Below are 24924 nucleotides of genomic sequence, written 5' to 3'. Positions count from 1 at the left end.
CCCAACTTCGAACCAACTTTGGACCAACCTTGGAAGTTGCCCAACTTTCGACTTTTCGCTCAGCCACGCCTGATCGCACACCCACAGGTTCACTGAATCACTGTTATTCCCCAGGGCTATGCTGTGCGTTGGCAAATGAAACGACTTTTCATCGTCCAATTCACCTAGGTAATCGAACAACGAATCGGCGTCGCTCGATACTAAGTGGCCCTGACCAGAAAAGCATCGGCCATGTCACACAAAACGCGCATGGATTGCGAGGCGGAGGTGCGATCGTGGGGTTTTCCTCACGTCTTCACCTGGACAGACGGCCCGTATGTTTCGACGTACCTTGCCTAGATCGTACCTTGTCCTTGTCCACCTACTACCCGATCTATTTTGCCTAAGGCGATGCGACGAAGCCTGACGGGGAGATCGAGACTGCTAACTTGTACATGCGACAGCAACGCTCACTACAAACCGCACTCTCATGCTGGCTTGACAACGCATCTGATCATCACTGGCCAGCTGACTATCATGTACCCGAAGGATCCTAAGCCCGAGAAGAAGACGTATATCGTCGGCGACCGCATTGACGTCGATGCTGGCCGCGTCCATGAGGTCTGGATAGGGAATGAGGGATGTACTTACGTCATCGGAGAATGATTCGCCTATAATGACTTGGTCATATGTAAGGTAGCGAAATGGCATTCAAGCTTTCGGAGCAAAAGTAGTTTATGCCTCCTCATCAGTCCGACTATGAAGTACGAGTATATGATTGCCTCTCGACTAGTTCTCGTATAGGACGTACTAGATTAGCTAGTAATTCGTTTGAACATAGATTCTCCATTTGCCATAATGGCAATAAATGTCAGTTTACACAAGAGCACCGTGCTAAGTTGCCAGAACGACAATGTCAATTGCTAGTCCGGGGATAATAAGCAGCCACAGTAAATGGTGGTGGCTAACGCGGGGCAGCCACGCAAAGCACAGTCGTTACACGGTAGACGTCTACCTGCTACTTCGTAGGTAGCAATTAGTCCATAAAATCAAAACTCGAAATGCCTAGGCGCTCAATCCGTATTCAATTCAGTGTGGTGGCGGTGTTTTGGGACGTCTTTTATGTGAAACCTGCATTCAGGCATCGCTAGGTAGGTTTGCCACCAATTAGCCTGTTCATGTTCTCGTGTCGGGATATGGTGACGAAATGATGAATATCTATATGGAGGCTCTAGAATTGGAAAATTCCACCCTGTAGCAAGGACATGTTGGTGGTCCTAAGACATGTCTGTAAGACATTTATTAGTTGAAGGTACGCGGGAACTTGGTTCTAGGTTAGCACGTAGGGTTTTGGGGGAGAAGCTTGAGGTAAATCCTTATAGTCACATTCAGAAGGGAATAAAAAGCCTGGAATTTAGTACTGAGATGGGAATAAGAGGATGCAAGCTAGTTGTTACCAACTAGCAACATTTGGCTTGCCCCTCGGTCTCACCATTCAAGATTGGGGCAATTTAGAACTCTCGAAAGATTGAGACGGCGGGGATTCGTGAACACTATGTCCACCGGATCGGGTCGTGCCGAGAGCGTCAAGCAAACTTTACATTGAATTTTTACGATGAACTCTTATGCTCTTGGCGTCGTGATGCCGGGCCCGACGTCGCTACCTAGGCCAGCAGGTAATCCTATCATAACAGCACGTTGCGAATGACATAACTAAGTATCCACCTAAGGAGCGTGGAAATATGTTTGCTGACTGGTTGCTGCAAGCCCATAGTCGGAGTGTAACGACGATCTTGTAAAGGTTCCGTGTCACGATGTTGCTGACTGGCGAGTCCAGGTGTCTTACATACTGTATTTGTGAGTTGAAGGCTGTCTTTATGCCGCGAGGTTAAGTATGACATGTAACGTGTTCAGTATTCGCATATTTGTTCAGGTTTTCGGGAGTTGTTGCTCGGTGGCGGCTGTTGGGTAACAGGCTATCTATCTACTTTGGGAGAAACCTACATTTGATGTTGTCGTCTAGCATTGGCTTATTCCTAATGCGTCGTAACATGAGTAAACGATAGCAAAGCATCGAGCTTGGAAGCCGAAGTTTGTGAGAGTTTCTTATATGACGCTCACTCTTCCTCGTTCTCCGGAGCAGGCTTGATAGTTAGATTAACCTTAAGTGTTTCCCCACGTGCCCTTCTGCAGCTTTGTTTGCTTGATCAACTCGAATTAATATACTCGATCAGCCGCATGCTCTTCTTGCGGGGTTTCATCAAAGCTTGCGTAAGACCATGCGTGGAGTATGCGGTGGCACAGCAGTAGAATCAATAACTGCAAGCGAGGATGAAGAATGTCTTGATCTGTGAGCTGCGCCAAGGGTCTAATCGTGCGTTTCGTGCGCTCTCAGCTGCACATCGTGGATAGCGTTAGGAGGTTTATATGGATTTTCGTTATCTGGTGGAGGGAGAAATAAACCTGAATTATCTTCTCGCGTCGGCATCAACGTCGAGTTGGGGATTTCCTGACCGCCTTCGACAGGTGCCTAGGCCCGCAGATCCCGCAGATACCCAGGGTATTAAAAATACTCGACTAGTCGAGTATTGTGGGTCTTACTAGACTAGTACTAGTATTCATGGTCAAAATACTAGTACTAGTTTGAAATACTAGTCCTAGGCCTAATTTGGTTAGCGGCGCACAGCTAAGCCTAATATGGCTAGAGGCCCCCGCTTTTCAGGTGACTTTCCTTGGCGTTAGATGGAAAGCTTCCAAAAATAATTATATAATATGCTTATATAATCAACTATTTATGTCTATATTACATAAGATATTACGTAATTTTCAAAGTTCGACACCAAATCACGTGACTAAGAAGATAGACCCACTTCTCCTCGAAAATTGTCCCAATTCGGAAGAGAATGGGTCCAGTTTCCTAATCGGGCTTAGCACTAGTATTTACTAGTATTACTAGGCTAGTATTTGCAAAAAAAAATACTAGTCTAGTACCAAACTAGTACTAGTACTAGTAAAATACTAGTAGTATTGTTTAGAACCCTGCAGATACCAAAGAAAAGCATCCCACGGATATCAATGGTTTGTAAGTATTGCGTTAGTTGTAGCAAACCACAACCGCATACATGAAACACATGGCGGTCGAATACAGAAGGCGGTGACGAACATCTGCCAACGCCGAACAAATCGGCATATGTAATTCGTCGGAAGGAGGTGAAGTTTCGGGAGCTCGACACCGAATCAATCCTCCGTGATATCTGGTAGTCTGGATATTCTGACCGGGGTCAAAGCGAGTGGGGTGGAATTACGATTACGACGTTACCGGATCGAGTTCCCTATCACCTCATTCGCTCAAGGATTCAGTGTAGACTGGTAACTTGATTGATCGAGAGGGAGATGTCTTTTGATTGGTAAAACACCACCTGTGTTTTGTAAACGCGTGGCGCGTTAGAACCTAGTGAGTGACGTCCTCTGTATCATCGATGGCTTCTGGACGACATGATATCGCAACATCTTGGACGCAATATCGGAAGGGCTCGAAAAAGAAGGTGTTCATTTGATTACCTAAGTAACATTGGTTTGGAATGAGACAATTAAGGTCGAATTGGTCAAATTGAGAGAATTCGGCTTTGGAAACACGGAAATCGAGACCGGAGTATTTGCAGCGGTGATCCCTGGTATAACCCTTGTAATATCCTCACCCCCGGCATTGTGGCTGGTCTTGGTACCGTGCCGCGAAATGCAACACCAACCGTGGTTGTGCTTGTTGGCCTTTAGTATCGTAGGTGCGTAGGTACTAGAGATGTATGTTGATATAAACAAGAAAGATCTACTAGGAATGGCTTCAAGCTAGTTCGGGGACGCGTACGTTTGTATGTCTGTGATGATAATATGATGGGCAGGAATGGGGTACCTATGAGCGGTTCACCGTACCTACCTGTTGTAAGTGTAAGTGTAAGAGTTACATAACCGACAAAAGTAACTGCAAGAGTTCGGCCTCATTGTCGACCCTCTAAATCGTTAGAATCGGAAGCGACGGGATTGAACCATGTACTTCCGAGATGTGAGCGAAAGTGGTTGATGAAGGACTTTCCAGATCTAGCATTGCTGGCATGGTACAATACTTGAAATGCTTCGATCTGACGGAAGAGTGAACATTTGCCGTGGAATCAGCTTTCTTTCATGCGACGTGATACTTATCTCCTCTTTTATATTAGCAAGGATAAGCTTAATATTAAAGTGGTAGCTTCGGATAGATAATTGATGCTTTACCAGTATTACTTAGCTTTTACTTAGCTTTGCATGGTACAATTACTTTAAGTTGTAGCCGCATCGCACTAGCTCAAGCTTTAGCTATCAAAAGGTCCGTACCTAGTCCTTCCATCCGCTTAACTCTAGCTCTATCTTCTCATCTTATCAGGCATGGTGCAAGTAAATAAAGCTTGGGAAGATGGCTAGTCCACTCTAGTTTGTTTTTAGTTTGCTCAAGTTAGGTCTATTCCGGTCTCTTGTGATGGAAGGAATGGCCATTGCAGGGGTATGAAGATCAGACAGGTCCAGGAGGTAGCTGGCGGGGTCTTTGGTGCGGAAGGTGGAGGTGGTGTTAGCTGTCTAGGTACTTTGATAGGTAACTGCTAAACGCTTACAAGCGATGTACTTGGGCATCGTCCCGCTTATTTCAATCTACTTGGGTTCGTGACATGGTGGGCATGGGAAAGTCGCTCTTGAATCGCTCTTTACTTGCCCGTCTCAGTTGCCGCGCAGAAGTAACGTTCAAGTCTCAGCTTAATTCTCTCTTGGTTCTCCTAGTTCTCGTAATCTTCCTTAATACTTCTTCTAATATTCCTCTATTATTTCTCCAGATCTCGATGGCCTATTCAATCTAGTCAAGATCAGTTCCAAATTCAGGTTTCTTCTGCGTCAAGATTTCAAAGACCCGCATCTAACACTTCAGCCCACGGCTAATGGTTTCCAATAACGGACAGCTCGTGGTTGTCTTGTTCTGCCTTGTTCTTGTTCTCCGTCTCTCACCTCTTGTTCAACTCCACCGTATCATACATACATATATGTAGGTGTACACAACCTCCACCACATAGCTGCACCATAGCTTGCGTACTCACTCGCGCCTCTTCTCTCGTCTTTGTCTGCGTCGCTAGCTCTGTTGATTTACCTCCCCCGCATAATATACGTGGGTTATGGATGCAGATCCCTCCCCCAGGCCGCATACATGAATAAAGCAACATCTGAGCTGATGTTGCCGCATTCGTTTCGTCTAGGTGTATAAGTTTGGTACTCGGTCAGTTAATTCCCCTTCGTCCTATTAAGGTACTTGCCACATACGGACTGAGACAGACACGTTGAAATACGTGATCCTATTAGTCCGTTAGACCATCCATCCCGCATCTCTCTCCCCAACCTCTCCAGCTCACGATTAGACCAATGATCTCTTGTTCATTCACACATGTAGCTCCGGACCCTAGAACATAGTTCATGCTTGCTTATTAGCAATCTTAAATCCTACACTTGATCTGCTTTAGAATACCACCCGTCTTCCCCTCCCTCTAACTCTAACTACCCACATATGTTTACCTAGATGAGATCTATCCTAGGTAGTAACGTGAATTGCTAGTCGCTAATATTCAGTTGGAGCTTCTAGCAATGGAACTATCGATGCTCGTATAGTAGTAGTATCGTGCCGGTCTTTCGGCTTTGTCTACTCCTGACATCATGGGGAATTCGCTTTCCGCTGAAGCGTCGGGGAGAGGTCAACGGACAACTCAGAAATTGTCCAAACCTAAGACAGGCAATCCTACCGCAGCTGGCCTGTTGAGTACCACTGGTCTCTCGGGTTCTACACGTCCATCACCCGGAGCGCGACGCCTTTCATTACCCTATGCTCCCTCACCCACGACGGCATCACCAGTGATTCCCGAAACGGTTCCTACAGTCCCGGAGGTGCCGGAGGTTCCAGCAAGTGTGCTGGACGAGAAGAAAGGGTTAGAGCTGGGGAATCGCATATCAAGGAAACTCTTCCGCTCTAATACTTTTAAAGAGTTGACGGGTCGCCGAAAGAGGAGCGAAAGCATCGATGTGCCGAGTTCTCAGCAAGAACGCTGGTCTAGTAGGACAAGTTCGTTAATAAATGGGCCTGAGGATGGATATAGCTACAACCCAACTCCCATCCAAGGGTGAGTAAATGATTTTCGTCTCATCTCGCTAAAGGCATAAGCTAATATACCGCTACTAGGAGCTTGTCGGTGAATGTATCGCGAACGTCGTCGAATTATGATCTTGGGTCATATGAAGCTAAACGACTATTGAATCTCGTCGAAGAACCGTCTTACGAAAATAGCTCTGTAGTTTCGGGGAATCATTTGTATATTTCGGAATCAATCCATGGCGACTTTAGAGGGCGACGACCATCAATTCCTGAGACGACCCCAGAGATGACTAGAGCCAACTCCGAGGCTTCTTTATATACACCGATGCGGAGACGGTCCTTGATGACTCCGGGCATTGCCACTCGCGAAGTACCGGTGGATCCAGGTCCTTCAAAGCCGAGGGTGAGGCACAGCCTTCCCTCAACTCCGGCGCGTCGGCGTTCTATAGAGTCGTTGGGTGACGAAGAGGCTCATTTTCCTGCTCTATCGATTGACCCGAATCTCATACCCCGTGCTCTTACTCCTTGCGAAGCAGAATATAAGCAAACAGGTGCTTTTAAGCTCGGCACCCTCCGAATTACCAATGGCAGTCCTGCACGGAGTCCTGCTCGTAAACCTGATGAAAAGATGAAATTCGGAGACACTGAAATGCTGTTAGATGGTGAGCCGACGGGCGATTATTTTGAACCGAAGAAACTTTCTCCTAGTTTGAGCATTAATCCTGATATCCCGAACACAGCTTCGACTCCATCTCAAAATTCCCATACAGATGCAGCAGTGCCTCCGAATTTTGTTGAACCTGAGGCGTGTCCCCAATTTCCAGCTGATCATCAATCTAGCATACTATTACATGATGAACAGCTCAAGGTTCCTCAGATGCAAGTAACCAGCAAGCATACGGCTATGGAAGATGAGCTGTTTGACGATGAACAAAACGAATATTCTTCCGTCGAAGTTCTAGATGTGCGGATAGATACGAACGCGAAATCCGTTCCGCGCCCAAAGGTGGCACCCGAGAAGAGAAGTTCGAGAGAAATTATCAGAGCAGATAGTGGTATCGCAAGTCCGGCGTCAGAATATTCGCACGTGCCTTTGTCTAAGGCAGATTCTGGCTATAGCTCTAGCATTTCTCTTCGATCGCTCTCTTCGAAGCCATCGGCTGCCGAAAAGGATCGTGCTTCGGAGAAAGAAGTTGAAGCATTGGATAATGCCAATATGAAGCAAGGCGAAGATATTGGGGAATCGAGGGTTGCGAGTCCTACTACTGCGGTAGTTGCCGCTACACCAGTCGACGACGCTTCCCCTCCACCTGTTCCAATTAAAGACCCGCATCTTCTAGCTCTAGCTAGCCCAAGAGGAACCTGTGACCTGTCCCTTTCTGCTCAGAAAAGTTTAAACCCTACGTTACCGGATATCTCGAACCATATTCTGGCGCCAAAAGGGAACATATCGCCAAGTAACATCCAAATTCAAGCCAGTCGAAATTTGAAGATTTATCGAGCAAATTTGCATACGTCTAACTCTTCCTTGAGAATTGGTAGTGGTATCCGCAAACCCGGGAAACTCCAAAGGTTCTTAAGTGGAAGTCGAGCACCGCTTACTGCTTATAGCACGCATCCTACTGACCACGCAAGCGTACCTGCTGTCTCTAGGGACTTGCAAGCTAGACTGCAGACGCATACGGGATCCACGCCGATGTCATTGCGGAGACTAACTTTAAAGTCTGCAGCTAGCAAGGAGACACTCGGGACCATACTGAGCGTAGGAAGCGCAGAGCTCCTTCAAGATGATGATGTGTCTCCAAAAAGCTCAGTTGGCCAACTATGGACTTCAGATCGGATTCAAAGAAAACCGATTTCTCTTAAATCGACACTTACACATACGACTTCAGTTTCCACAAAAAAGCCGATTCCCCGGAAGCCTGTGCCTATTCGAATCAATGATTCTAGCGTAACCGGGCCGTTGACTACGTCCCCGAGAGCCATCGATGAAAGCTCCGGAGAGAACGAAACAGGTCAAACTACATCAACTCAGGTTACTGGAAAAGATACAGAGGGAGATGGTTCTAGCCATCTTACAGATGGCAAAAGAGAAAGACACTCTGCATCTTTTCCTCGGCTAACGGGACCGAATGCTATGGCAAGCCACGTGAAGGAATCAGGGACGACTAGTACCGGTGCTAGGCACGGCTACGAATTGGCTCAGGGCAAGTCGCATCCACTCACATTCCTTGAACCTCCACCAGCCGTACCCAATATTAAATCTTCTAAAAGTCCTCCTCCGGTAAGTATGAGGACTCGGAACATGAAATCTCGACGGTTCTCCGCCCCTATAAGACCTCAGTCAACTCCGCCCGAGATGAGATGGTCAGGGCGGCCCTCATATCCTCGCAGGGAAAGCCAAGAAGGCAATGTGGAAACTTCAGATTTTATTGGTACCTCTACGTTGTATCATGCTGCTATACCTAGGAGTTATAGCCAGGGAAATTTACGTATCTTTGATCCGGCACAATTAGGCGACGAGTCTTCTGCCATACCCACAGCGAACAATCTGCGAACTATGAGTTCGAGATTCGATGCTGTAAAAGCACAAGTGCCAAATTGGAATGTTCAAGCAGATCACGGACCTACTCTTTCCCGACCGTCATCTTCCGATCACCTACATAACCGTCGAGGTTCATTCGGTAGCCAGTCTAGTCAACAACACTCGTCGACCACAGACCCAAGTTCCTTTCAACAGCAGCAGTATTCACATTCTAATCCACCATCACTACATCATCGATCTAGCTACGACGAATATAACCTCATACCTCAAGATAGTTGCGTTAGAGATAATGGCCCCTATCCATCGATGCCTCGCAACGGGCAGGCAGTTGTTTCTGACCCCTGGAGTGGTCGATCGATGTCGATGCCGCAGCAATGGGACCAAGAACTCAGCCAGCCTGTTCGGCACCCTCCATACGCTCCCCGGCGTCATCAAAGGCACCGGAGTTTAGACCAATACGGGAATCCTATGCCTTATCGAGTTCTCCATTCTTATAATTCCCCCGCCTACCGCAACGTCCCAATTTGGCGATGAATTACATCCCCCACTTCTCACAAGGACTTTCCCTTAACCTTTCCTATAATCTTCTGTGGGACATTTGTCTCCTTCGATGTCTTCGAACTTTACTCGTGATATCCTGCATCTTCGGCGCTTTGTTTTGTAGCAATGCATATCGGGTCATTCTATGTTAAAACAGTTTTGTTGGGACTGCATTCATTATTTCAAAGCATTTCCTTGGTCATTTTGAAGGATGAACTGGTTGAAGGGGGATCTGCGGCACTTTGAGACAAGGTTGATTTTGATTTGGGATAATGGCGGATAGCATTTTATGACACTAGGCAACGGTTACGACTAAGGTTACGGGGATTTACTTCTTACAGACGGAAAATGATACCACTTATTTGATGGGCGTACACTTTATACCCATACCCATTCGGAAGCAAGGCTACTGTTTTCTTCTGTCCGGACGACATGGTTGAACAAGCATACGACAAGCTGTTGCTGGAACTATGTACATATAGCATGGCAACGAGGAACATAGCAAATGCAAGATGATTAAGCAGATACTTAGCTGATCAAGAGACGATGGTTTAGCGTTGTAACATGCCGCAAGAAGTGGACCTTGATAAGTTGGTGAGGCTTAAGTAATGTTATACCCGGTCAAACGTATGAGTAGTACGGGACTAGTTTCATCGACCGGACGCAGCTAAATGAGGGGATACATACATGTACTTAACTATGACAACTTCGGATTCATTTACAGTGTAACTGTTTATCACCTGTTTTTTATTATCTTCTCTTGTCTGCTTAATGATCTCGTATATTGCGCAACTCACTATTTTACACCTCTCGCAAACCCTTTTACCAAGAACTAACTACTCGATATACATACACCCCCGCAGGCATCCGTAGATGCATATTTGCATGTTGTCAACATTCAGGAGAGAATAAAGGTGTATATCTTGGACATTACCTCGTTTAAAGGTCGGACTTGATGTTCCTTGCACACGTACTACCTGCCTCTTTGGAGGCAATGTAGGTACATTACTGAGTTTGAAAAGGATTTTGTAGATATCGATGCATGCAAACTCTGACATAAATTTGACGTTGAAGCACAAGCAAATATTTAGTGTACTAGACTATAAGCATGCCGGGACTCCACTTCCACATGTCGAAGATAGTATGGATACTATCCATATGCCATGCAATGCTGCGGTAAGGCGGCCCGAGGGCACAGACTTTCAATACATCGGATGGTATGTGTTAAAGGTGTCGAGTGAATCTGCAACCGGCATGAGATGCATAGGAGAATTTTAGATCTCGAACTGCTTACTCCATAAAGGCATTGTTGAGATGAACGACAAGGGGTCCCCGATAATTGGGGGTTTGAGGGTATGACGTTGTGACAATCCGAACTCCTATTGTGTCAGAAAACCCCTTACACATTGAATCGAGATGGAGTCACCCCACGACCTCGTTGCTGATTTGAGATCATTAGAATTATTTAACTTTCATAAAGAAGGTCCAAGTAGAATGACATGTGAGGTCCCTAATTATGTCGGAATCGAATATAGTTACTTTGATGTATCACGAGTAGGTAATTAACAATACGACGAATAGCCCCTCTGAGCTATCGTTAGCCAATCCCAACGACGCGGTTAGGGATGTCTCACTACTACGTAGTAAGAATAACACGTTCGCACGGACCAAGAGAAGTTCAACGCTTTGGGGCGAATGTGGTTAGGCGACCAATCACAGTTGCAACCGCCAATTATTCGCTTGTATTCCCGTGCACTAAACTCAATAAATGTTTAAATAGGTACAGTGCAAGTAGTTTACGCCAATACTGTGTTACGGTTGGCTTCTGGTACAACGGTAAAGAATTACGTAGCTTGGTCTGCTAAGCCACAGAAGTTTGTGCCCGCACTTGGGTTTTTGTTTGCTACAACGACATACAGACGACGATATGCGATATCGTGACATAAACACATACGACTTTATACCCGAATTTGAACAATCTTAGAATACGATACTGATAGCCGGCTTAGCCGCATAACCCCGGGAGAGGGAAAGAATAATTGAAATCGTACTACTCAGTGGTTCATACGGCACGGTTCCATAATTGATCACGACCCGAGAAGAGGCAGCAGTTATGAATGCCTGACACCACACACCTGGTTACAACTCACAACTCACTACCAACTCGCATGAAAGTCCAATCCGATCTAACGTTTCACAACACCTCCCTACAAGAACCAAGCTTATGAGCAGCTTGTCCATGACCTATCTATCCTGGATCAATATCTGGAAAAAAGAGTGATATTATAGCTAGCAGCCTTGAAGCTAATCAATCCTACGCAAATCCGGGAAAAAAAAAGCAAATCCACAAAATATCGAGAACCGCCAACGTGCAATATGGCAGACTACGGCCGCCAGTCCAATGAACTGCCAACCCTCCACCTTGTTGACCATGAAGCAATCGCCAACATGTCGCTAGGAAATAATACCAGTCCCCCGCCAGAAGATGGCCCCGGCCCCATCTCTTCGACGAACGGTTCCGGAGCTGAAGCTCTCGAGCCCAGTCCCATCCAACCCGAGCCTGAAATACCTACGGAAGTGCAAGATGTATTGGCCTCTGATGTACGAACCCCGGATATTCTCGATGTTAAGAGACGGTATAACTGATCAGTGTAGATTGGCGTTTCTACCATGTTGAACAGGCTCAAGCAAAGTATTACGGCGGCTAAGGTTAGATACCATTGCATTAAAATTGTACTCTGCCTTCTACTCATTCTTGGCCACTAACCATCATATATTCGTAGGAGTTTGCCACATTCCTGAAGAAACGATCGGACCTCGAAGACCAACACGCGAAAGGGCTGAAGAAGTTATGCAGATCGACACAGGATAGCATTCGTCACCACGACCATAGGCAAGGGACGTTTGCGCAATCATACGAAGAGATGCTCATGATACACGACCGAATGGCCGAAAACGGAATACAATTTGCACTGTCCTTGCACCAGATGCATGAAGATCTCCTTGAGGTGGCCGCGGTAGCCGAGAAGCACCGCAAAGGGTGGAAGCAGAACGGCTTAGCCGCGGAACAACGCCTAACTGACGTAGAGAATGCGATGCGCAAGTCTAAGACAAAGTACGATTCGCTGGCCGAGGAGTATGACCGGGTGAGAACTGGTGAAGCGAGACAAGGTCCCAGAGTTTTCGGCATCAAAGGCCCCAAGTCGGCTGCGCAACACGAGGAGGATTTGTTGCGCAAGGTGCAAGCAGCCGACACGGATTACATGGGAAAGGTGCAGACGTATCAGTCGGAGAAGGCAACTATAGAATCAACCACACGACCGGAAGCTGTCAAAGCGCTGCAAGATCTCATCAGAGAATGTGACTCTGGTACTACCTTACAGATGCAGAAGTTTGGTAAGCGTTTGCCAACCGTCATCGTGGGAATTTACGCAATCTACTAACATTTCATCAGCGTCGTTCAACGAGAAGCTATTGTTGAGTAACGGTCTAGTGATAAGCCCTCTTGAGGGTACCACTCAGCCAGGTCAGCACTCTCGCAGTCTCAAGGAGGTTGTCCAAGCTATCGACAACAAGAAGGACCTTCAAAACTATATAATTAGTTACCATAGCAAGGTTCCGGCCAGATCTTCGGAAGCAAAATACGAAAGGAACCCAGTATGTGTGAATCGTATAGCTTCTAGATATGTTTAATGTTAACTTAAGCTAGGTGCTTAATCCTCAACAGAATACGTCGACGAGCCAGATGACACAGTTTCCACAACAACAACGACCGCCATCGCAAACTCAGCGACAAGAGTCTCCTTTGCAGGCGCAAATGCAACCACCAGGGTCAATGAGTTCTCGAACTGGAGGCTACGATACAATATCGTCACCATCAGGGTTCCAAGGGCCGGCGCGGGGATTCACCCCTCCTGGAATGGCGCCAGGATCGCGGCCGTCGTCAGGTCCAGGACACGAGAGAAGCTTTAGTCACGGCGCAATGCTAAACCAAGCCAGCGCACCGCCGCCCCAGCAATACAACACGCGAAATTCGATACAGGCTCCCCCCACTCAACCACGGTTCAACGGAGCGCCACAACTCGGAGCCTTGCCATTCCAAAGCAACCCAGTGAGGGAACAAAGCCCTCAAGGTTTCCAGGCCTTGGCACAAAACGAGCAGTCTTCGGCGCGTTCGACGTCGCCGCCTGGTGCTCTCGCGCAAAAGACGGATGGCTCGATTTCAAGAGGACCCGTCTTTGGTATCTCTCTTGAGAGGCTATATGAGAACAGCAAGGGACCTGTACCGATGGTTGTATATCAGTGCATTCAAGCTGTTGACTTGTATGGTCTTGCCGTCGAGGGTATTTACAGACTGTCCGGATCGACAGCTCACGTGAATAAGCTGAAGCACTTGTTTGATACTAGTTCGTTCCTCTCTTCCTTCATACCCTTGATATTCTCATATGTATGATAGCGGCTAACGTTAGAAATAGACGAGGATGCGCCGATCCTCGACTTCCGCAACCCGGAGAACTTCTTCCACGACGTGAACAGCGTGGCGGGTCTACTGAAGCAGTTCCTCCGGGACCTGCCAGACCCGCTACTAACCTCGGAGCACTACGCCGGATTTATCGAGGCGGCGAAGAACGACGACGACGTAGTCAGGAGGGACAGCCTGCATGCCATTATCAACGCGCTGCCGGATCCGAATTACGCGACACTGCGCGCGCTGACGCTCCATCTTCATAGGGTGATCGAGCACAGCGCCGTCAACAGGATGAACTCTCAGAACCTAGCCATCGTGTTCGGTCCCACGCTCATGGGAACCGCGCCCGGCAGCAATATTCAGGATGCCGGATGGCAAGTTAGGGTCGTGGATACGATTCTGCAGAATACGTATCAGATCTTCGATGAGGATTAGATTCCTCTATCGGAGGGAGGGAAAGGGGGCAGAGCTTGTACGAGGCTTGTACGGCTGTATGAGTGTACTGCTGTGCGGCATTAGGGCGGCTACGCATCGCTCTTAACCTTATTGCTTATTGTCTAAGAGTAAAATTTTTTTTTATCTAATGGAGTTGGAGGCTGGAGAGGGAGGCGGCGGATCGGCGGAAGGGGAGGGACTAGGGAGGGATAACATTTTGAAGGTTGTATGTTGTGTACGGGCGCGCGTATACGTCTATTCCCCCGGCGGCCTGCCCTTTTTCCCCATATACTCTCTACTACTATGATTCCTTGCTGTAGTATACCGCTTCACGAGATTGCGCGTTCTTGCTTAGCTTACTAGGTAGCTGCCGGCGGTTGGCTACGCTCGGGCTGGGCTGGGACTGTTTATAATGATATTAGAATTACGAGATTGGATGTCATCACTGGTGTTATCACTTTATGATGATTTTTTTTATGTGCATTATATGTACAAGGCTCGGATCCCCCAGGTGTAGTAGTTTCAAGGGGGGTTGACTCATCAGTTATTTTCCATTATTCGTCGTCTATTTGACTCCAACAACGTACACGCACACTCGGTTATTAGAATCTTTTCTTTTTTTTGCCCACCTGGCTACTCTTACACATACAATTATGCTATTTTTGGTACTTCGATGCTTCATTGAGGGACAGGAGCTGCGGCTTCGGTGCCGGTGGCGCGCTGGCCTGGTGGCTGGGGGAGGAAGAGAGGGAGGTAGGTTACGGCGAGGGCCATTACTGTCGTTTTACCTATGTTAGGTACGTCTATTCTCATACAGCAGAATATTATAATTGGAAAGGAGGAGCGAAGGGAATGCAAGGGAAAGAGAAGGGAAAGCTTACGGGACATGCCAACGGTGAAGTAGCCGGGCGTGGCGCTGCTGCTCTTGCTCGCGTCCTCGCCCTCGCCTAGCCAGCTCTGGATGCTGATGACGACCGACGCCCAGCCGATGTACCGGTTGCGCGTGAAGATGGCGGCCATGGGTAATGTTGACGATAGCGTCGACGAGAACTCGGCGTTGTCGCCTGCCTTCGGCCCGGGCTCCTGGTACGGGACGACTAGTGGGTGCGTGTTAGTGATTTCGAATGCAATGTGAGTCGCCGACGCGACGCGATGCATGGGTGAGAACGCTGCTTACCCAGGTCCTGCCGTCGCATGTCCTTCTTCGTCGAAGCCATATTTATTCTTCTTCCTCAGTTAACTTTTTTTTCTCCTCCTCTACCGTTTTCTCTCGAGAATATGCCGGATAAGCCGGGCGTCGCTGAGATCGACGGGATTGTCCCTCCGTTACTCGGTGTGCGACGCTACGTAAATGTATGTTGTTTTCGACCGAGCTTCGGAAAAGGGCTGATAGGTAGTGTAGAGAGCAAAGATGCGATGTCGTTGCTTTTCGATCGCGTTCCCATGGATGGCCTGCTGCAGGGCCCGGACGGGGTCCACCCGAACGCTAAGCCGGTTCTGGCGCTTGCGCAGCTTGGTTAGCTGGTTTGGTAGGTAGATTTTCTCCACTCCCCCTTTCCCCACCTTTCCAGTTGCGATAAAGCCACACGGGCGACGGGCAACGGGCGCTGGGGAGGGCGGGGTTCAGCCAGATCTGCGTTTAGCGATGGTAAGTACGAAATACTAACGTACCTATCCTACACCTACCTACCCTAAACCTCTTTCAAGTCGGCTCTCAGAATGCATGCACATTTCATTGAATGATCCTGCCCGGAACGTCACCGGTGCAGTTCCAAGGTTTTGCATATTCTTACACGTCCGGTTCTTATTCCTACTTCTTCCGCCTTCGTACAATCCATACATAATAGACACATATTGAGCTCGTCGAGGTAACTCTCGAGGTTCTAGTCTCGTCTCGTCTCGTCTCACTACTTTACTTACTGCTCACTATTCACTACTCAACTATTGTACGTTTTGTCATATTGTACGTGTTACCTACTTGTGCTCGATGTCCGTGTCACCCATGGTGCATCGTGCATACGAGGGAGCCAAATACCGACGACAGCTGAGAGGCGGGAAATGGCGGAGTAGCCTTGTAGCCCGGCCGGCACTTTCGATGTCCCATGTGTGATGGGGCTTTATTCCCTATCTATATGTAGGGTTTTAACGTGCAATATAGATAGTATCGGTATCGAGTGGGACTCTGCTATGCCCTCACACCCCAAACCGTCCTCTCAATCAATCTATCAATCTAGCTGTGCGACGTTGAACGTCGCCCTACGAAGGGCACGCCCAGTTTGGCCAAGAGCCTGGTTCACGGACTCCAACGCAATTCATATATGCGGCTTACTTTAGTGTTATATGTCTATGTGTTTCTATGGCACAGATACCACCGATGGGATGCAGTGATAAAGTAGGAATAACCGTAAGAGGAGAAGGGGTTCGGAGGATTGCCACTTTACTAACCACCTAGGTATTGCGGTGGTAGATGTGGAAGATGCCTACCTATGGTAGTCGTGAGACAACTGCAGAGGGGTTTGCGTCTCCGATGATCCTTACGGTTCGTAATTAGGTTAGTATTGGGCTTTTGTGTGATCAACACTAGTCCGTGAGGGGATAAATATATGTCTATATGTCTCTACTGCAAGAATCCCGAAATCTATCTACCGCCTAACATGTCGCTCGTTCACCCGTTCACGTCGAACGTAAACTGACGATCCTTGGCGGAAATCGGCCTCAGTTGAATGCACAAGAACAACGTCATATCTCGTCTATTAGCCTATCCGGGTACTGCCCGACTTATTATGCAATGACAAATTAGACGAATTAGGTGAGGGCCATTCGCGGTCCGTCGTGATTGGACGAGCGGCCATTCCCCTTGCAGGATACCCGACAAACGAGACGGAGCAACAGCAACACGAGTTGGGCAGTTTCAACAGACTGGCAACTTCTAAATAGGGAAGGACTGGTAAGGTAGGCTGGGCAGGCTGGGCTTTGGTTGCATTATTATATGTTCATTGCTTCCGTCACTGTTCATCTAAATATGCACATGAAGTGGGATGGATGGACGTACATGCCTTGTAATAAGATAGGAATAGGTGAAATCCGTCGAGATGTTACACATAAGGAATCGATCCTGCATTTGAGAAAATGCGTGAAGCAGTTGAGAGTATTATGTAGGTTAACTTCACGGCCGAATAGGCGTTAGGCGAAGTTTCGATATCCGTCGATATCCCACTCCTTTTCCGGCAATTGGTTGCGGGGGTCTGCCTGCGAAGGGCGGACGAGATTCGGTCAACCATTTGTCAGAGATACAATGGTCGACGCGGGTTATTGATGACCTGCGTCTGGGGCTGGCCTGGACCGCCGTTGATAGGGTCGACCAGGCCTTGGACCTTTTGCGTGCCTCTAGAAGCATTTACTAGTATTTTCGAGCAGCGAGGGAAAGGTTGGTAAATTTCGTAATTTTCGGCGGTGATCCAATAGGACATCCGAGACGGGGGTGGAGTTGCTTAGTCCTTACTACTACTCTCTCGCAGCTGTTGTCAGAACATCCTACAATCCTTTTTTCCCTTTTCATATCCCGAACTTAATGATTCGGCGCGCATAACACAAAGAAGATTATTTGGTACTCGATCTCATGATTTCCTCCTTGCGTCTTGGACATCGTTGTTAGGTAGTTTATCAACAACTGCTGTTTCTTTTTGTTGATGATGCTATGCTGCTGCTGCTGTCATTGTTGGGATGGCACTATTCGTAGAAACATCCCATCATCTCATGATGCTCCAATCCGATCTTGTCCCCGCCTACGATATGACCTCAGTCAGGTCCCACGGTGTGATTCAGGTGACGATTGTTACTGATTACCGATTACCGATTACCTCAATTCTTGTTTGGCTAACCTGTGACTGACTAGCCTTAATACGTTTTAGGCAAACTATATTTACCAAGAGAAAGGATCTTATGGTCTGGCCCGGCCAACCCGGTGAACTTAACAGATTAGGTTGTCCGGGGCCTCGGTTTCGCCCCTTCCTCTCTCTTATTCATCGTTGTTTCGTTTAATCTTTTTTCTTTAACTCCGGCTACCGTAAAGTTCCGGTCGACGAGGAGAGTAGATGTCCCGCGATGTGTAATCCGAGGTTGTAATCCGTCGGTTGGGCTGCGTAAGCTTTTTGTTGCTAATCTTCCTAATCTTCCCATCTTACATGATCTTTTTTCCAAGATTACCGAACGGACTTAAACCACTTACGGGCTCAGCCGCCGAAGCCCCGAGAGAGACCCGTATTCTAGAGGCTTGGATCGCTGCGGCGTGGAAGGAAGCCGAGGACGTCCAGCTGAAACTGGAAGCCCTTGATTGATTACTATACGTGTAATAACCCGAATTCCAATTCCACGATAGCCGCAGCAACATACCTAAGGCCTACAACAACAGCGCCTTTGCAGCCTAAGTGAGGTAAGGTTCTTATCAGGGGTCATTAGGGATTATTAGGTCCTATTAAGGATTGACGAGACGTCCAACATGCTGTACTCGTTGGACACCTACCTACATACGTCCTTGATGCCTGGTAACAACCGTTGAGCATTGCTAAAGCTGTGTGTTTGATTAAAGCTGAATATAGAATAATAATCCCTTGAGTTGGCTGCCAAGTGTCGGTTGTATGTATGTTTTATGTATTAATTGTCCAAAATTGAATATTTTCGTTTCCCATTCAAATGTTGTCAAGTTCGGATAGGCCAGGTACTGGGATACATTTGGCTTTTGTCTTTTTCTAATGTGGCAGGGGACCCACTTCATCTAGCGAATCTGCGCTATTACTGTGTCACGTACCACTTGGATCAACATGTATAAATGGATAAAATGCAAGTTATGCACCGTACCTCCTCTCGCATTTTAAGCGTGGTAATGGCAGGTTGACGTGCGGTAGAGGTACTTGATGTGTAAGAAGAGGGTACGGATAGACAGATTCACAGGTAGGGAGGTGCGATGGTGTCAGTTCGCATATTTTCCCGCGGTTCCGATCCCAATCGTGCAGATCATGCCAAACCAGAAGCAGCAGAGAACCCAACCAGCAACCAGCCCCAACCTTGCTTGCTGCTACAGTATTCACCCAGACCCTGCTTGCCTGGATCACCCTGACACTGATCACCTTAAGGACCACCCCCAAGAGCCAAAGACCCAAGAGCGACCCAGAATGCGGTCAATTGCTCCAATGGCTCCATTGGTTCTGACGGCTCACTGGCCACTTCCCGTGCTAATTCGATAGTCCTGGGTCTTCCTGGCTCTCAACTGGCTCTCAACTGGCTTAACGGGCACTTACCTTACTGGTCTTAACTGCGCACTACGCACACTACGCACCACTACGCACTCTTACCGCAACCGCAACCCCGATCACCTTTTGCCGCTACCACCGTATTCGCCGCAACGGAAGTGTCCATGTGAGGCGTGAGCGTGAGGCGGAAAGTGTGTGTGTAATCACAGAAACACCTCCAGGGCTCTTTTTTTAGCTAGCCATCAACCATCTTACCACATCACATATCATACTTACCTTACATATTGCATACTTACATTACATTTACATATACGCACATGCCAAATTTTCACTATACTCCAGAAATCTACTTCAGATTTGCTCTTCATCCTCTCTAGCTTGCATTCGCTTTACTCCCCTCGCTTCTGCTAGTCTCTGTCCGAGTCGTAATTCACGTTGCGTTTTGAGCCTTCGCGGAATCGCATCCCTAGACTCGAATTCGCTTCCGAACCCAAATACCTCCAACTACCTCCCCAACACCTATTCCGACTTCATGAAGAAATGGCGCATCAACAAATCGCTCGCCCGCGATGACCTCTAGGCCCCCCATGGCCGTCCCTCAGCGACAGCCTCAGAGAACTTTGAGCGGCTCGGGGTTGTCGCAATCCCCTACCCACCAACGAACCCTCTCACAGCAATACCTCCCCCAATCCCCTATACGAAAGTCGGACACCTTTAGCGAGCAGTCTTCCGACCTAGGCGATGTTGCACAGAATCGGTATAATACCCTTCCCAGAAGGGGAGGGTCGAGGCTCAAACTTGAGCTCGCCAACGATGGCATCGAACATCCGGGCTTCAGCGAATCCCCGCAGAATCTGGATGCTATTTCTGCCAACAAAGTCTTCACTCCGTCGCGAGTAATGTCGATGAATGACGTTTCCGATGCTGGTGATATGACTCCGCGTACGTCGAGGTGTCAGACTGCCGATGATGACTCAGTCCCGCTGCCCATGCCTCCTCATCGAACCCGGCTCGCGGTACCCGCCAAGCGCCCGGAACCTTCGAGTACGATGACGAGCACGCCTCCTAAGAAGGATGCTCGTCCGAAACCATTCGTCCTCGAGACGCCATCGATCGCTCCCCGCTACCCAAGTATGGGCAAGCCAGAGCCGGCCGGTAAAACAAGAACTAAGGATACCGCTCGTGCGTCTACTGACCTATGCGCAGGTTTCGCTGATTTCTACCCTTGGAATGGACAGCATCCCGAAGACCAGTTTACGGATAGCATCATCAGGCATGGGTTCTTCGACAAGGCACCGGCGCAGTCCACGCAGGAACCGGCATCTGCCAAGGCCCCGTTGTTTCCCGCCATGAAACATAAAAATGGCCTTCATACGCTATCATCATTATTCACTGGCATATTGAATCAAAGGCGACATAGTGGCCAGATCACGTCCGCTTCCACCTTCAAACCCCCACCTCGTGTCACGTTAACCGATACGAAACGAGAGATTTGGCTGAAAGACCTCGCCAATCCTGCCATATCCCTCAGGCGTCTTAGTCGAACCATACCTCATGGTATTCGTGGCAAAATCTTGCTTGAGCAATGCTTGAATAAGAACGTTCCCACCGACCGTGCTGTATGGCTCGCCAAGTGCGTCGGGGCGAACGAAATTCGCGCCTTTAAGAGGAAAGGGGTAAATGGTACATTCGTCATGGGCGGGGAAGCCAAGTGGATTAGAGATTGGACCGTGTTTGTCGAACAATTCGTCGAATCTGTCACCAATGCGTTTAGCGAGGAAGATTGGAAGACGAAGGTTACATATGCGTAAGTAGTAACGTTATCCCGTGCTGTCCCGCAACATCGTGATGGCTCAGTAGTACTGGCGCTAACTACCTACAGCATCCGCCTCGCCACGCACCTTTACGCCGAACACCTTTTAGACCGCGACCATTATATGGACTGGCTGGTCTCCGGCTTGGAAAATAGTAACCAAGCTAAATTGCCCATGTGGCTTCTGATTATCCAGATATACTGGAAAGATATCCTCAAATTAAGAAGACATGGCCGACGATTAGTAAACGCTATTCTCTCACATCACTCATCTGTATGCCCCCTTAAGCATGTTTTTCAACTTTACTAGCTAACCATACGCACAGATATATTATCACCCCGACCGTGACATCTTGCTCCCTCTTGCTACACGCTTACAAGCTTTAGTAGAATCTCTACTTCTAACCAGCCCCGAGAACTTTGTGTGCCCCGCAACTTGGTTGAAATTTCGTGACTCCTTAGCCGAAGCCTCCGCTGCGAATAATACCGAATCGAGATCGAGGGCGCTTAAAGCGATCGACCTGCGTAATGACTATTTAACGAGCTCCAATGCCAAATCTCAGCCTGCCCTCCGAAGTATAGTAGTACAGCTACTTGACAGCATACATCGAACGCCCCTTGACGATGCGATCCCTAAGCAGCTTTGGAAAACGAGTGAAAATAAATTATCTATAGTGAGGACTATTTTAGAATGGTGTACTTCGCTGTATCGACCTGGAGTTGCTAAGGTGTACATTGCTACAACGCTCCTTCGTTCGTCCACGGACTTCGATATCGATGTCACCAGAGCCGTCCTAGACTTTTTAGACGCCGACCCGCTCCAAGAAATCGCTCGAAAGCACCTCGTCTATCATGTTGTATCGGAGCTCGCTCGGTCCGGCCACTTCTTAGTCCCGCAATATATACAATGGCTCATAGCGCGTGGTGGTCTCTTGGATGCTAGTCAAACGGCGCCGGATGGACCTTGCATTACTAGACTTCTCGTCGAGATTCCCATCCATTCTTTGAACGAGTCCATGAAAAACTTAAGGGCGACCCTACTACGAAGGGCATGTTTTTCGGTAGAGGACGAGGCAAAGGATATTGCAATGGCAATAAGTTGTGTTAAGGGCACACTTTCCATTCCCCTGGGACCCGATGATGCCCCGTTGCAAAGAAAGCCGATGAGCTTAAAGAAGCTATCGAGACTAATCCACTTGAGCAGCCGTTCGCTCAAAACGACCGTTTCCTCGTGGCTTAGCAACAACTTTGTCGGCAGTTTTGCTCATAATTTACAGTCAGCCAAAGGGGGCATGGAATTGCCTAAAACAATGTTTGAGACGATACGGACGCTGCTTGAAGCCGCCGAGGATTATACTATGATGGAAAATGTCTTGAAGCTGGCTGCACCATGTTCCAATGCTGAACTTCTCGCATGCTGCACAGACACTATTAACCTTCATCTACCGGTATTCACCGCAACTGGGGCGGCCAAGCCGCTCTTCCAGATTCTTTATGACCGACTCAAGGTTATCTTAGAGCAGCAAGGCGTAGGTGCACGGCCGCTGCTTGCTTCTCTTGCCAACCTGGCACCACGCTTGACTGGTTTCGAGGACGTGTCGGCGCAATTGCACAATGACTTAGTTCGGTTAGACCGTAGTAGCGCCGCTGACGCCTCATCTCCGCTGTCTGATAATATGGCTACACAGCTCCAAGACGTGGAGACAGAATTAAGCGAGCAGATAGAGAAGCTTGCCACTTACTCGAGCGCCGACAAGCGGACGATGGAACATCTATTCTACGCAATCGCGAAGAGACTACAGTCTTACTGGGGTAAAAAGGACGAACGTCAACGACTCTGCTGTATCCTTCTTATGAGACTACGCGTATTCGACATCCACCATTTTAAGGAGCTCATGAGGGACTGGGTCCAACATATACGCAGGCTACCGAACCGACGACCCGTTTCCGAGCTCTTCCCGCCTCTCTTTAGTTCGGGTTGTCTGACTCTTCCCATCCTATTCTCAACTGCTACGAGGTCACGTGGCCAAACCAACCAGCTTCCGAGGGCCGCGGGGTTTGCTTCTATTTACATGCAGGAAATACTGCAAATGTTGATGACGCCATTTAGCCCCAGCCCAATCATGACTTCGGAGGACTGCTATCGCTTCCGTATCATTCAAGATCACGCCAAGCGCGACCATGCGAAGGAGTTAATGCCTCTAATCCGTGATGCACTAGCGGAATACTCAGAATCTCGCAATCAGCAAGTCATGATCGAACAACCGCTTGAGGATGAGCAAACTAAGGATCGCCTCCTCGAGCTCTTCCGAGACTTAGTGCTTGTTGATCCGAGTGCTGCCAGTCGAGTGGTTTCGCTGAAAAGTCCCGAACCAAAATTAGCTACACTTATTGAAAGGTGGACTACGAAACTACTAGTTCCCCATGGAGGTGGCGGACAAAAATCTTTTGAGCAGGTTCTGGAGTTGGCAAACGAATTCACGTTGCCCTTCTGTCAGGTCAAGCTTTCATTAAACCTTGCAATCGACGAATCCAGCGGTCTGGAAGCATCCGAGAGGGTTCACTCGCAATTCGAGCTGCTGTCAAAAGCCCTCGACAACGCCATCGACGCTAATAATATCATGTGGACGGGTATGCTACCTTCTCTTGCCCCTGACATTACGCAACACATGAGAAACCGGGCGGAATCACGTTTTCTCGATATTATTCCGTCTCTGAAGAATCCCCCAGATGAGACCTTATGTTATAAGGATATTCATATGGCGGAAAATTTATTAACAGTTATCGACTCAATTTTCCGCGGAGGGTCGGGGTCAAAGGTGTCTCCGCTCTCCAGCGCCTTGGTGGACAAGCTCGCCGATCTGTGGGATATTCTAGCCTCGCGGGCCAACGAATATACCTCATTGAGAAGTGCTGTGCTTTCGCATTGGCTTCCCCTTCTCTTCTCTTACCTGACTCTTTACACCTCACCATCCGCGAGCGCAATAGACGCCTCGAGATTAGCATTACAGGGAGGCGAAATCCGTGGCCGCGCTTTAATCGTTCTTGCCGGCCTTGTCCAAGAACTCGACAACCACCCATCTTCCAATCTTGGCCAGCAGGCATTCGATATCGCACTCGCACTCGTTGATAGCTTATCCGAAGACGCGCGCCAATCATGCGTGCGTGCGGTGAAAGACGCCACCGCCGACCCTAGACTCAAATATCTATTTAGCTTCGCTCCGAACCCAGCAGAGGATTTCATGTTGGCCCACCGGGACAAGCAGCCCTCCGGTATCCATGAAAGAAGAGCGATGGCAATGGGCATGAGCATGATACCCGAAAGATTAACCCCTTTCGTCTTCAGGAGATGGGAAATTCTCAACGAACCCACCCCTAATGTGGGCGAGAACGATACGAGCTTAAGCTTGACGCTGTTCGACGCCCGGAAGATCAAGTAATATAGCCTACGAGGGCAAACAGGATCACTTCCAATTATTATTATTATCTACCGGCATGTATCGATAGGAGGGGGTTCGTAATTAGGTGTCAGCCGAACCAACGAGAATATTAGCGACGCGACTTCAACATCTGGGATTGGAGCTATCATTGTTATCTACCTATCTAACTGTCTATTTATCTATCTATGCATACGGCCTTTGCTCAACGGAGAGCAAGAAGGCCCTAGCCTCAACACCAGTCACGTTTTCCTTTTTTTTGGTTGGTCTCATCTGCTACTTTACTCATATCATCGCGGGG

The 24924-nt window shown here is 48.3% G+C and overlaps 5 protein-coding genes across 5 annotated transcripts; 4 read left to right on the top strand and 1 right to left on the bottom strand.

The window, feature by feature from the left end:
* The first annotated feature begins 108 nt into the window (after positions 1–108).
* Positions 109–888, top strand: F4807DRAFT_221728 (uncharacterized protein). The gene is made up of 2 exons (XM_047994068.1): positions 109–314; positions 444–888. The coding sequence occupies exons 1-2, from the start codon at positions 232–234 to the stop codon at positions 643–645; spliced, it is 285 nt and encodes a 94-aa protein (XP_047851256.1). The 5' UTR covers positions 109–231; the 3' UTR covers positions 646–888.
* A 4815-nt stretch (positions 889–5703) lies between these two features.
* F4807DRAFT_453280 (uncharacterized protein) lies at positions 5704–9215 on the top strand (the record flags this gene model as incomplete). The annotated part of the gene is made up of 2 exons (XM_048000435.1): positions 5704–6164; positions 6224–9215. The coding sequence occupies 2 exons, from the start codon at positions 5704–5706 to the stop codon at positions 9213–9215; spliced, it is 3453 nt and encodes a 1150-aa protein (XP_047851255.1).
* A 1887-nt stretch (positions 9216–11102) lies between these two features.
* Positions 11103–14313, top strand: F4807DRAFT_438055 (RhoGAP-domain-containing protein). Its single transcript, XM_047999099.1, has 6 exons — positions 11103–11822; positions 11877–11930; positions 12005–12617; positions 12676–12878; positions 12931–13627; positions 13697–14313. Exons 1-6 carry the CDS (start codon positions 11598–11600, stop codon positions 14122–14124), a joined length of 2220 nt encoding a protein of 739 aa, XP_047851254.1. The 5' UTR covers positions 11103–11597; the 3' UTR covers positions 14125–14313.
* Positions 14314–14568: 255 nt separating this feature from the next.
* F4807DRAFT_438049 (uncharacterized protein) lies at positions 14569–15640 on the bottom strand. Its single transcript, XM_047999098.1, has 3 exons — positions 15302–15640; positions 15006–15221; positions 14569–14900 (listed from the first exon to the last, which is right to left on the bottom strand). Exons 1-3 carry the CDS (start codon positions 15339–15341, stop codon positions 14803–14805), a joined length of 354 nt encoding a protein of 117 aa, XP_047851253.1. The 5' UTR covers positions 15342–15640; the 3' UTR covers positions 14569–14802.
* Positions 15641–19655: 4015 nt separating this feature from the next.
* Positions 19656–24767, top strand: F4807DRAFT_221278 (uncharacterized protein). Its single transcript, XM_047994067.1, has 3 exons — positions 19656–21180; positions 21256–21460; positions 21513–24767. Exons 1-3 carry the CDS (start codon positions 19943–19945, stop codon positions 24624–24626), a joined length of 4557 nt encoding a protein of 1518 aa, XP_047851252.1. The 5' UTR covers positions 19656–19942; the 3' UTR covers positions 24627–24767.
* The last annotated feature ends 157 nt before the right edge of the window (positions 24768–24924 follow it).

Source organism: Annulohypoxylon truncatum (genome assembly GCF_022578515.1).
Source record: "Annulohypoxylon truncatum strain CBS 140777 unplaced genomic scaffold F4807scaffold_32, whole genome shotgun sequence".
NCBI lineage: Eukaryota > Fungi > Ascomycota > Sordariomycetes > Xylariales > Hypoxylaceae > Annulohypoxylon > Annulohypoxylon truncatum.
Note: the sequence above shows the minus strand (reverse complement) of the source record. Positions and strands in the feature narration are given on the sequence as shown.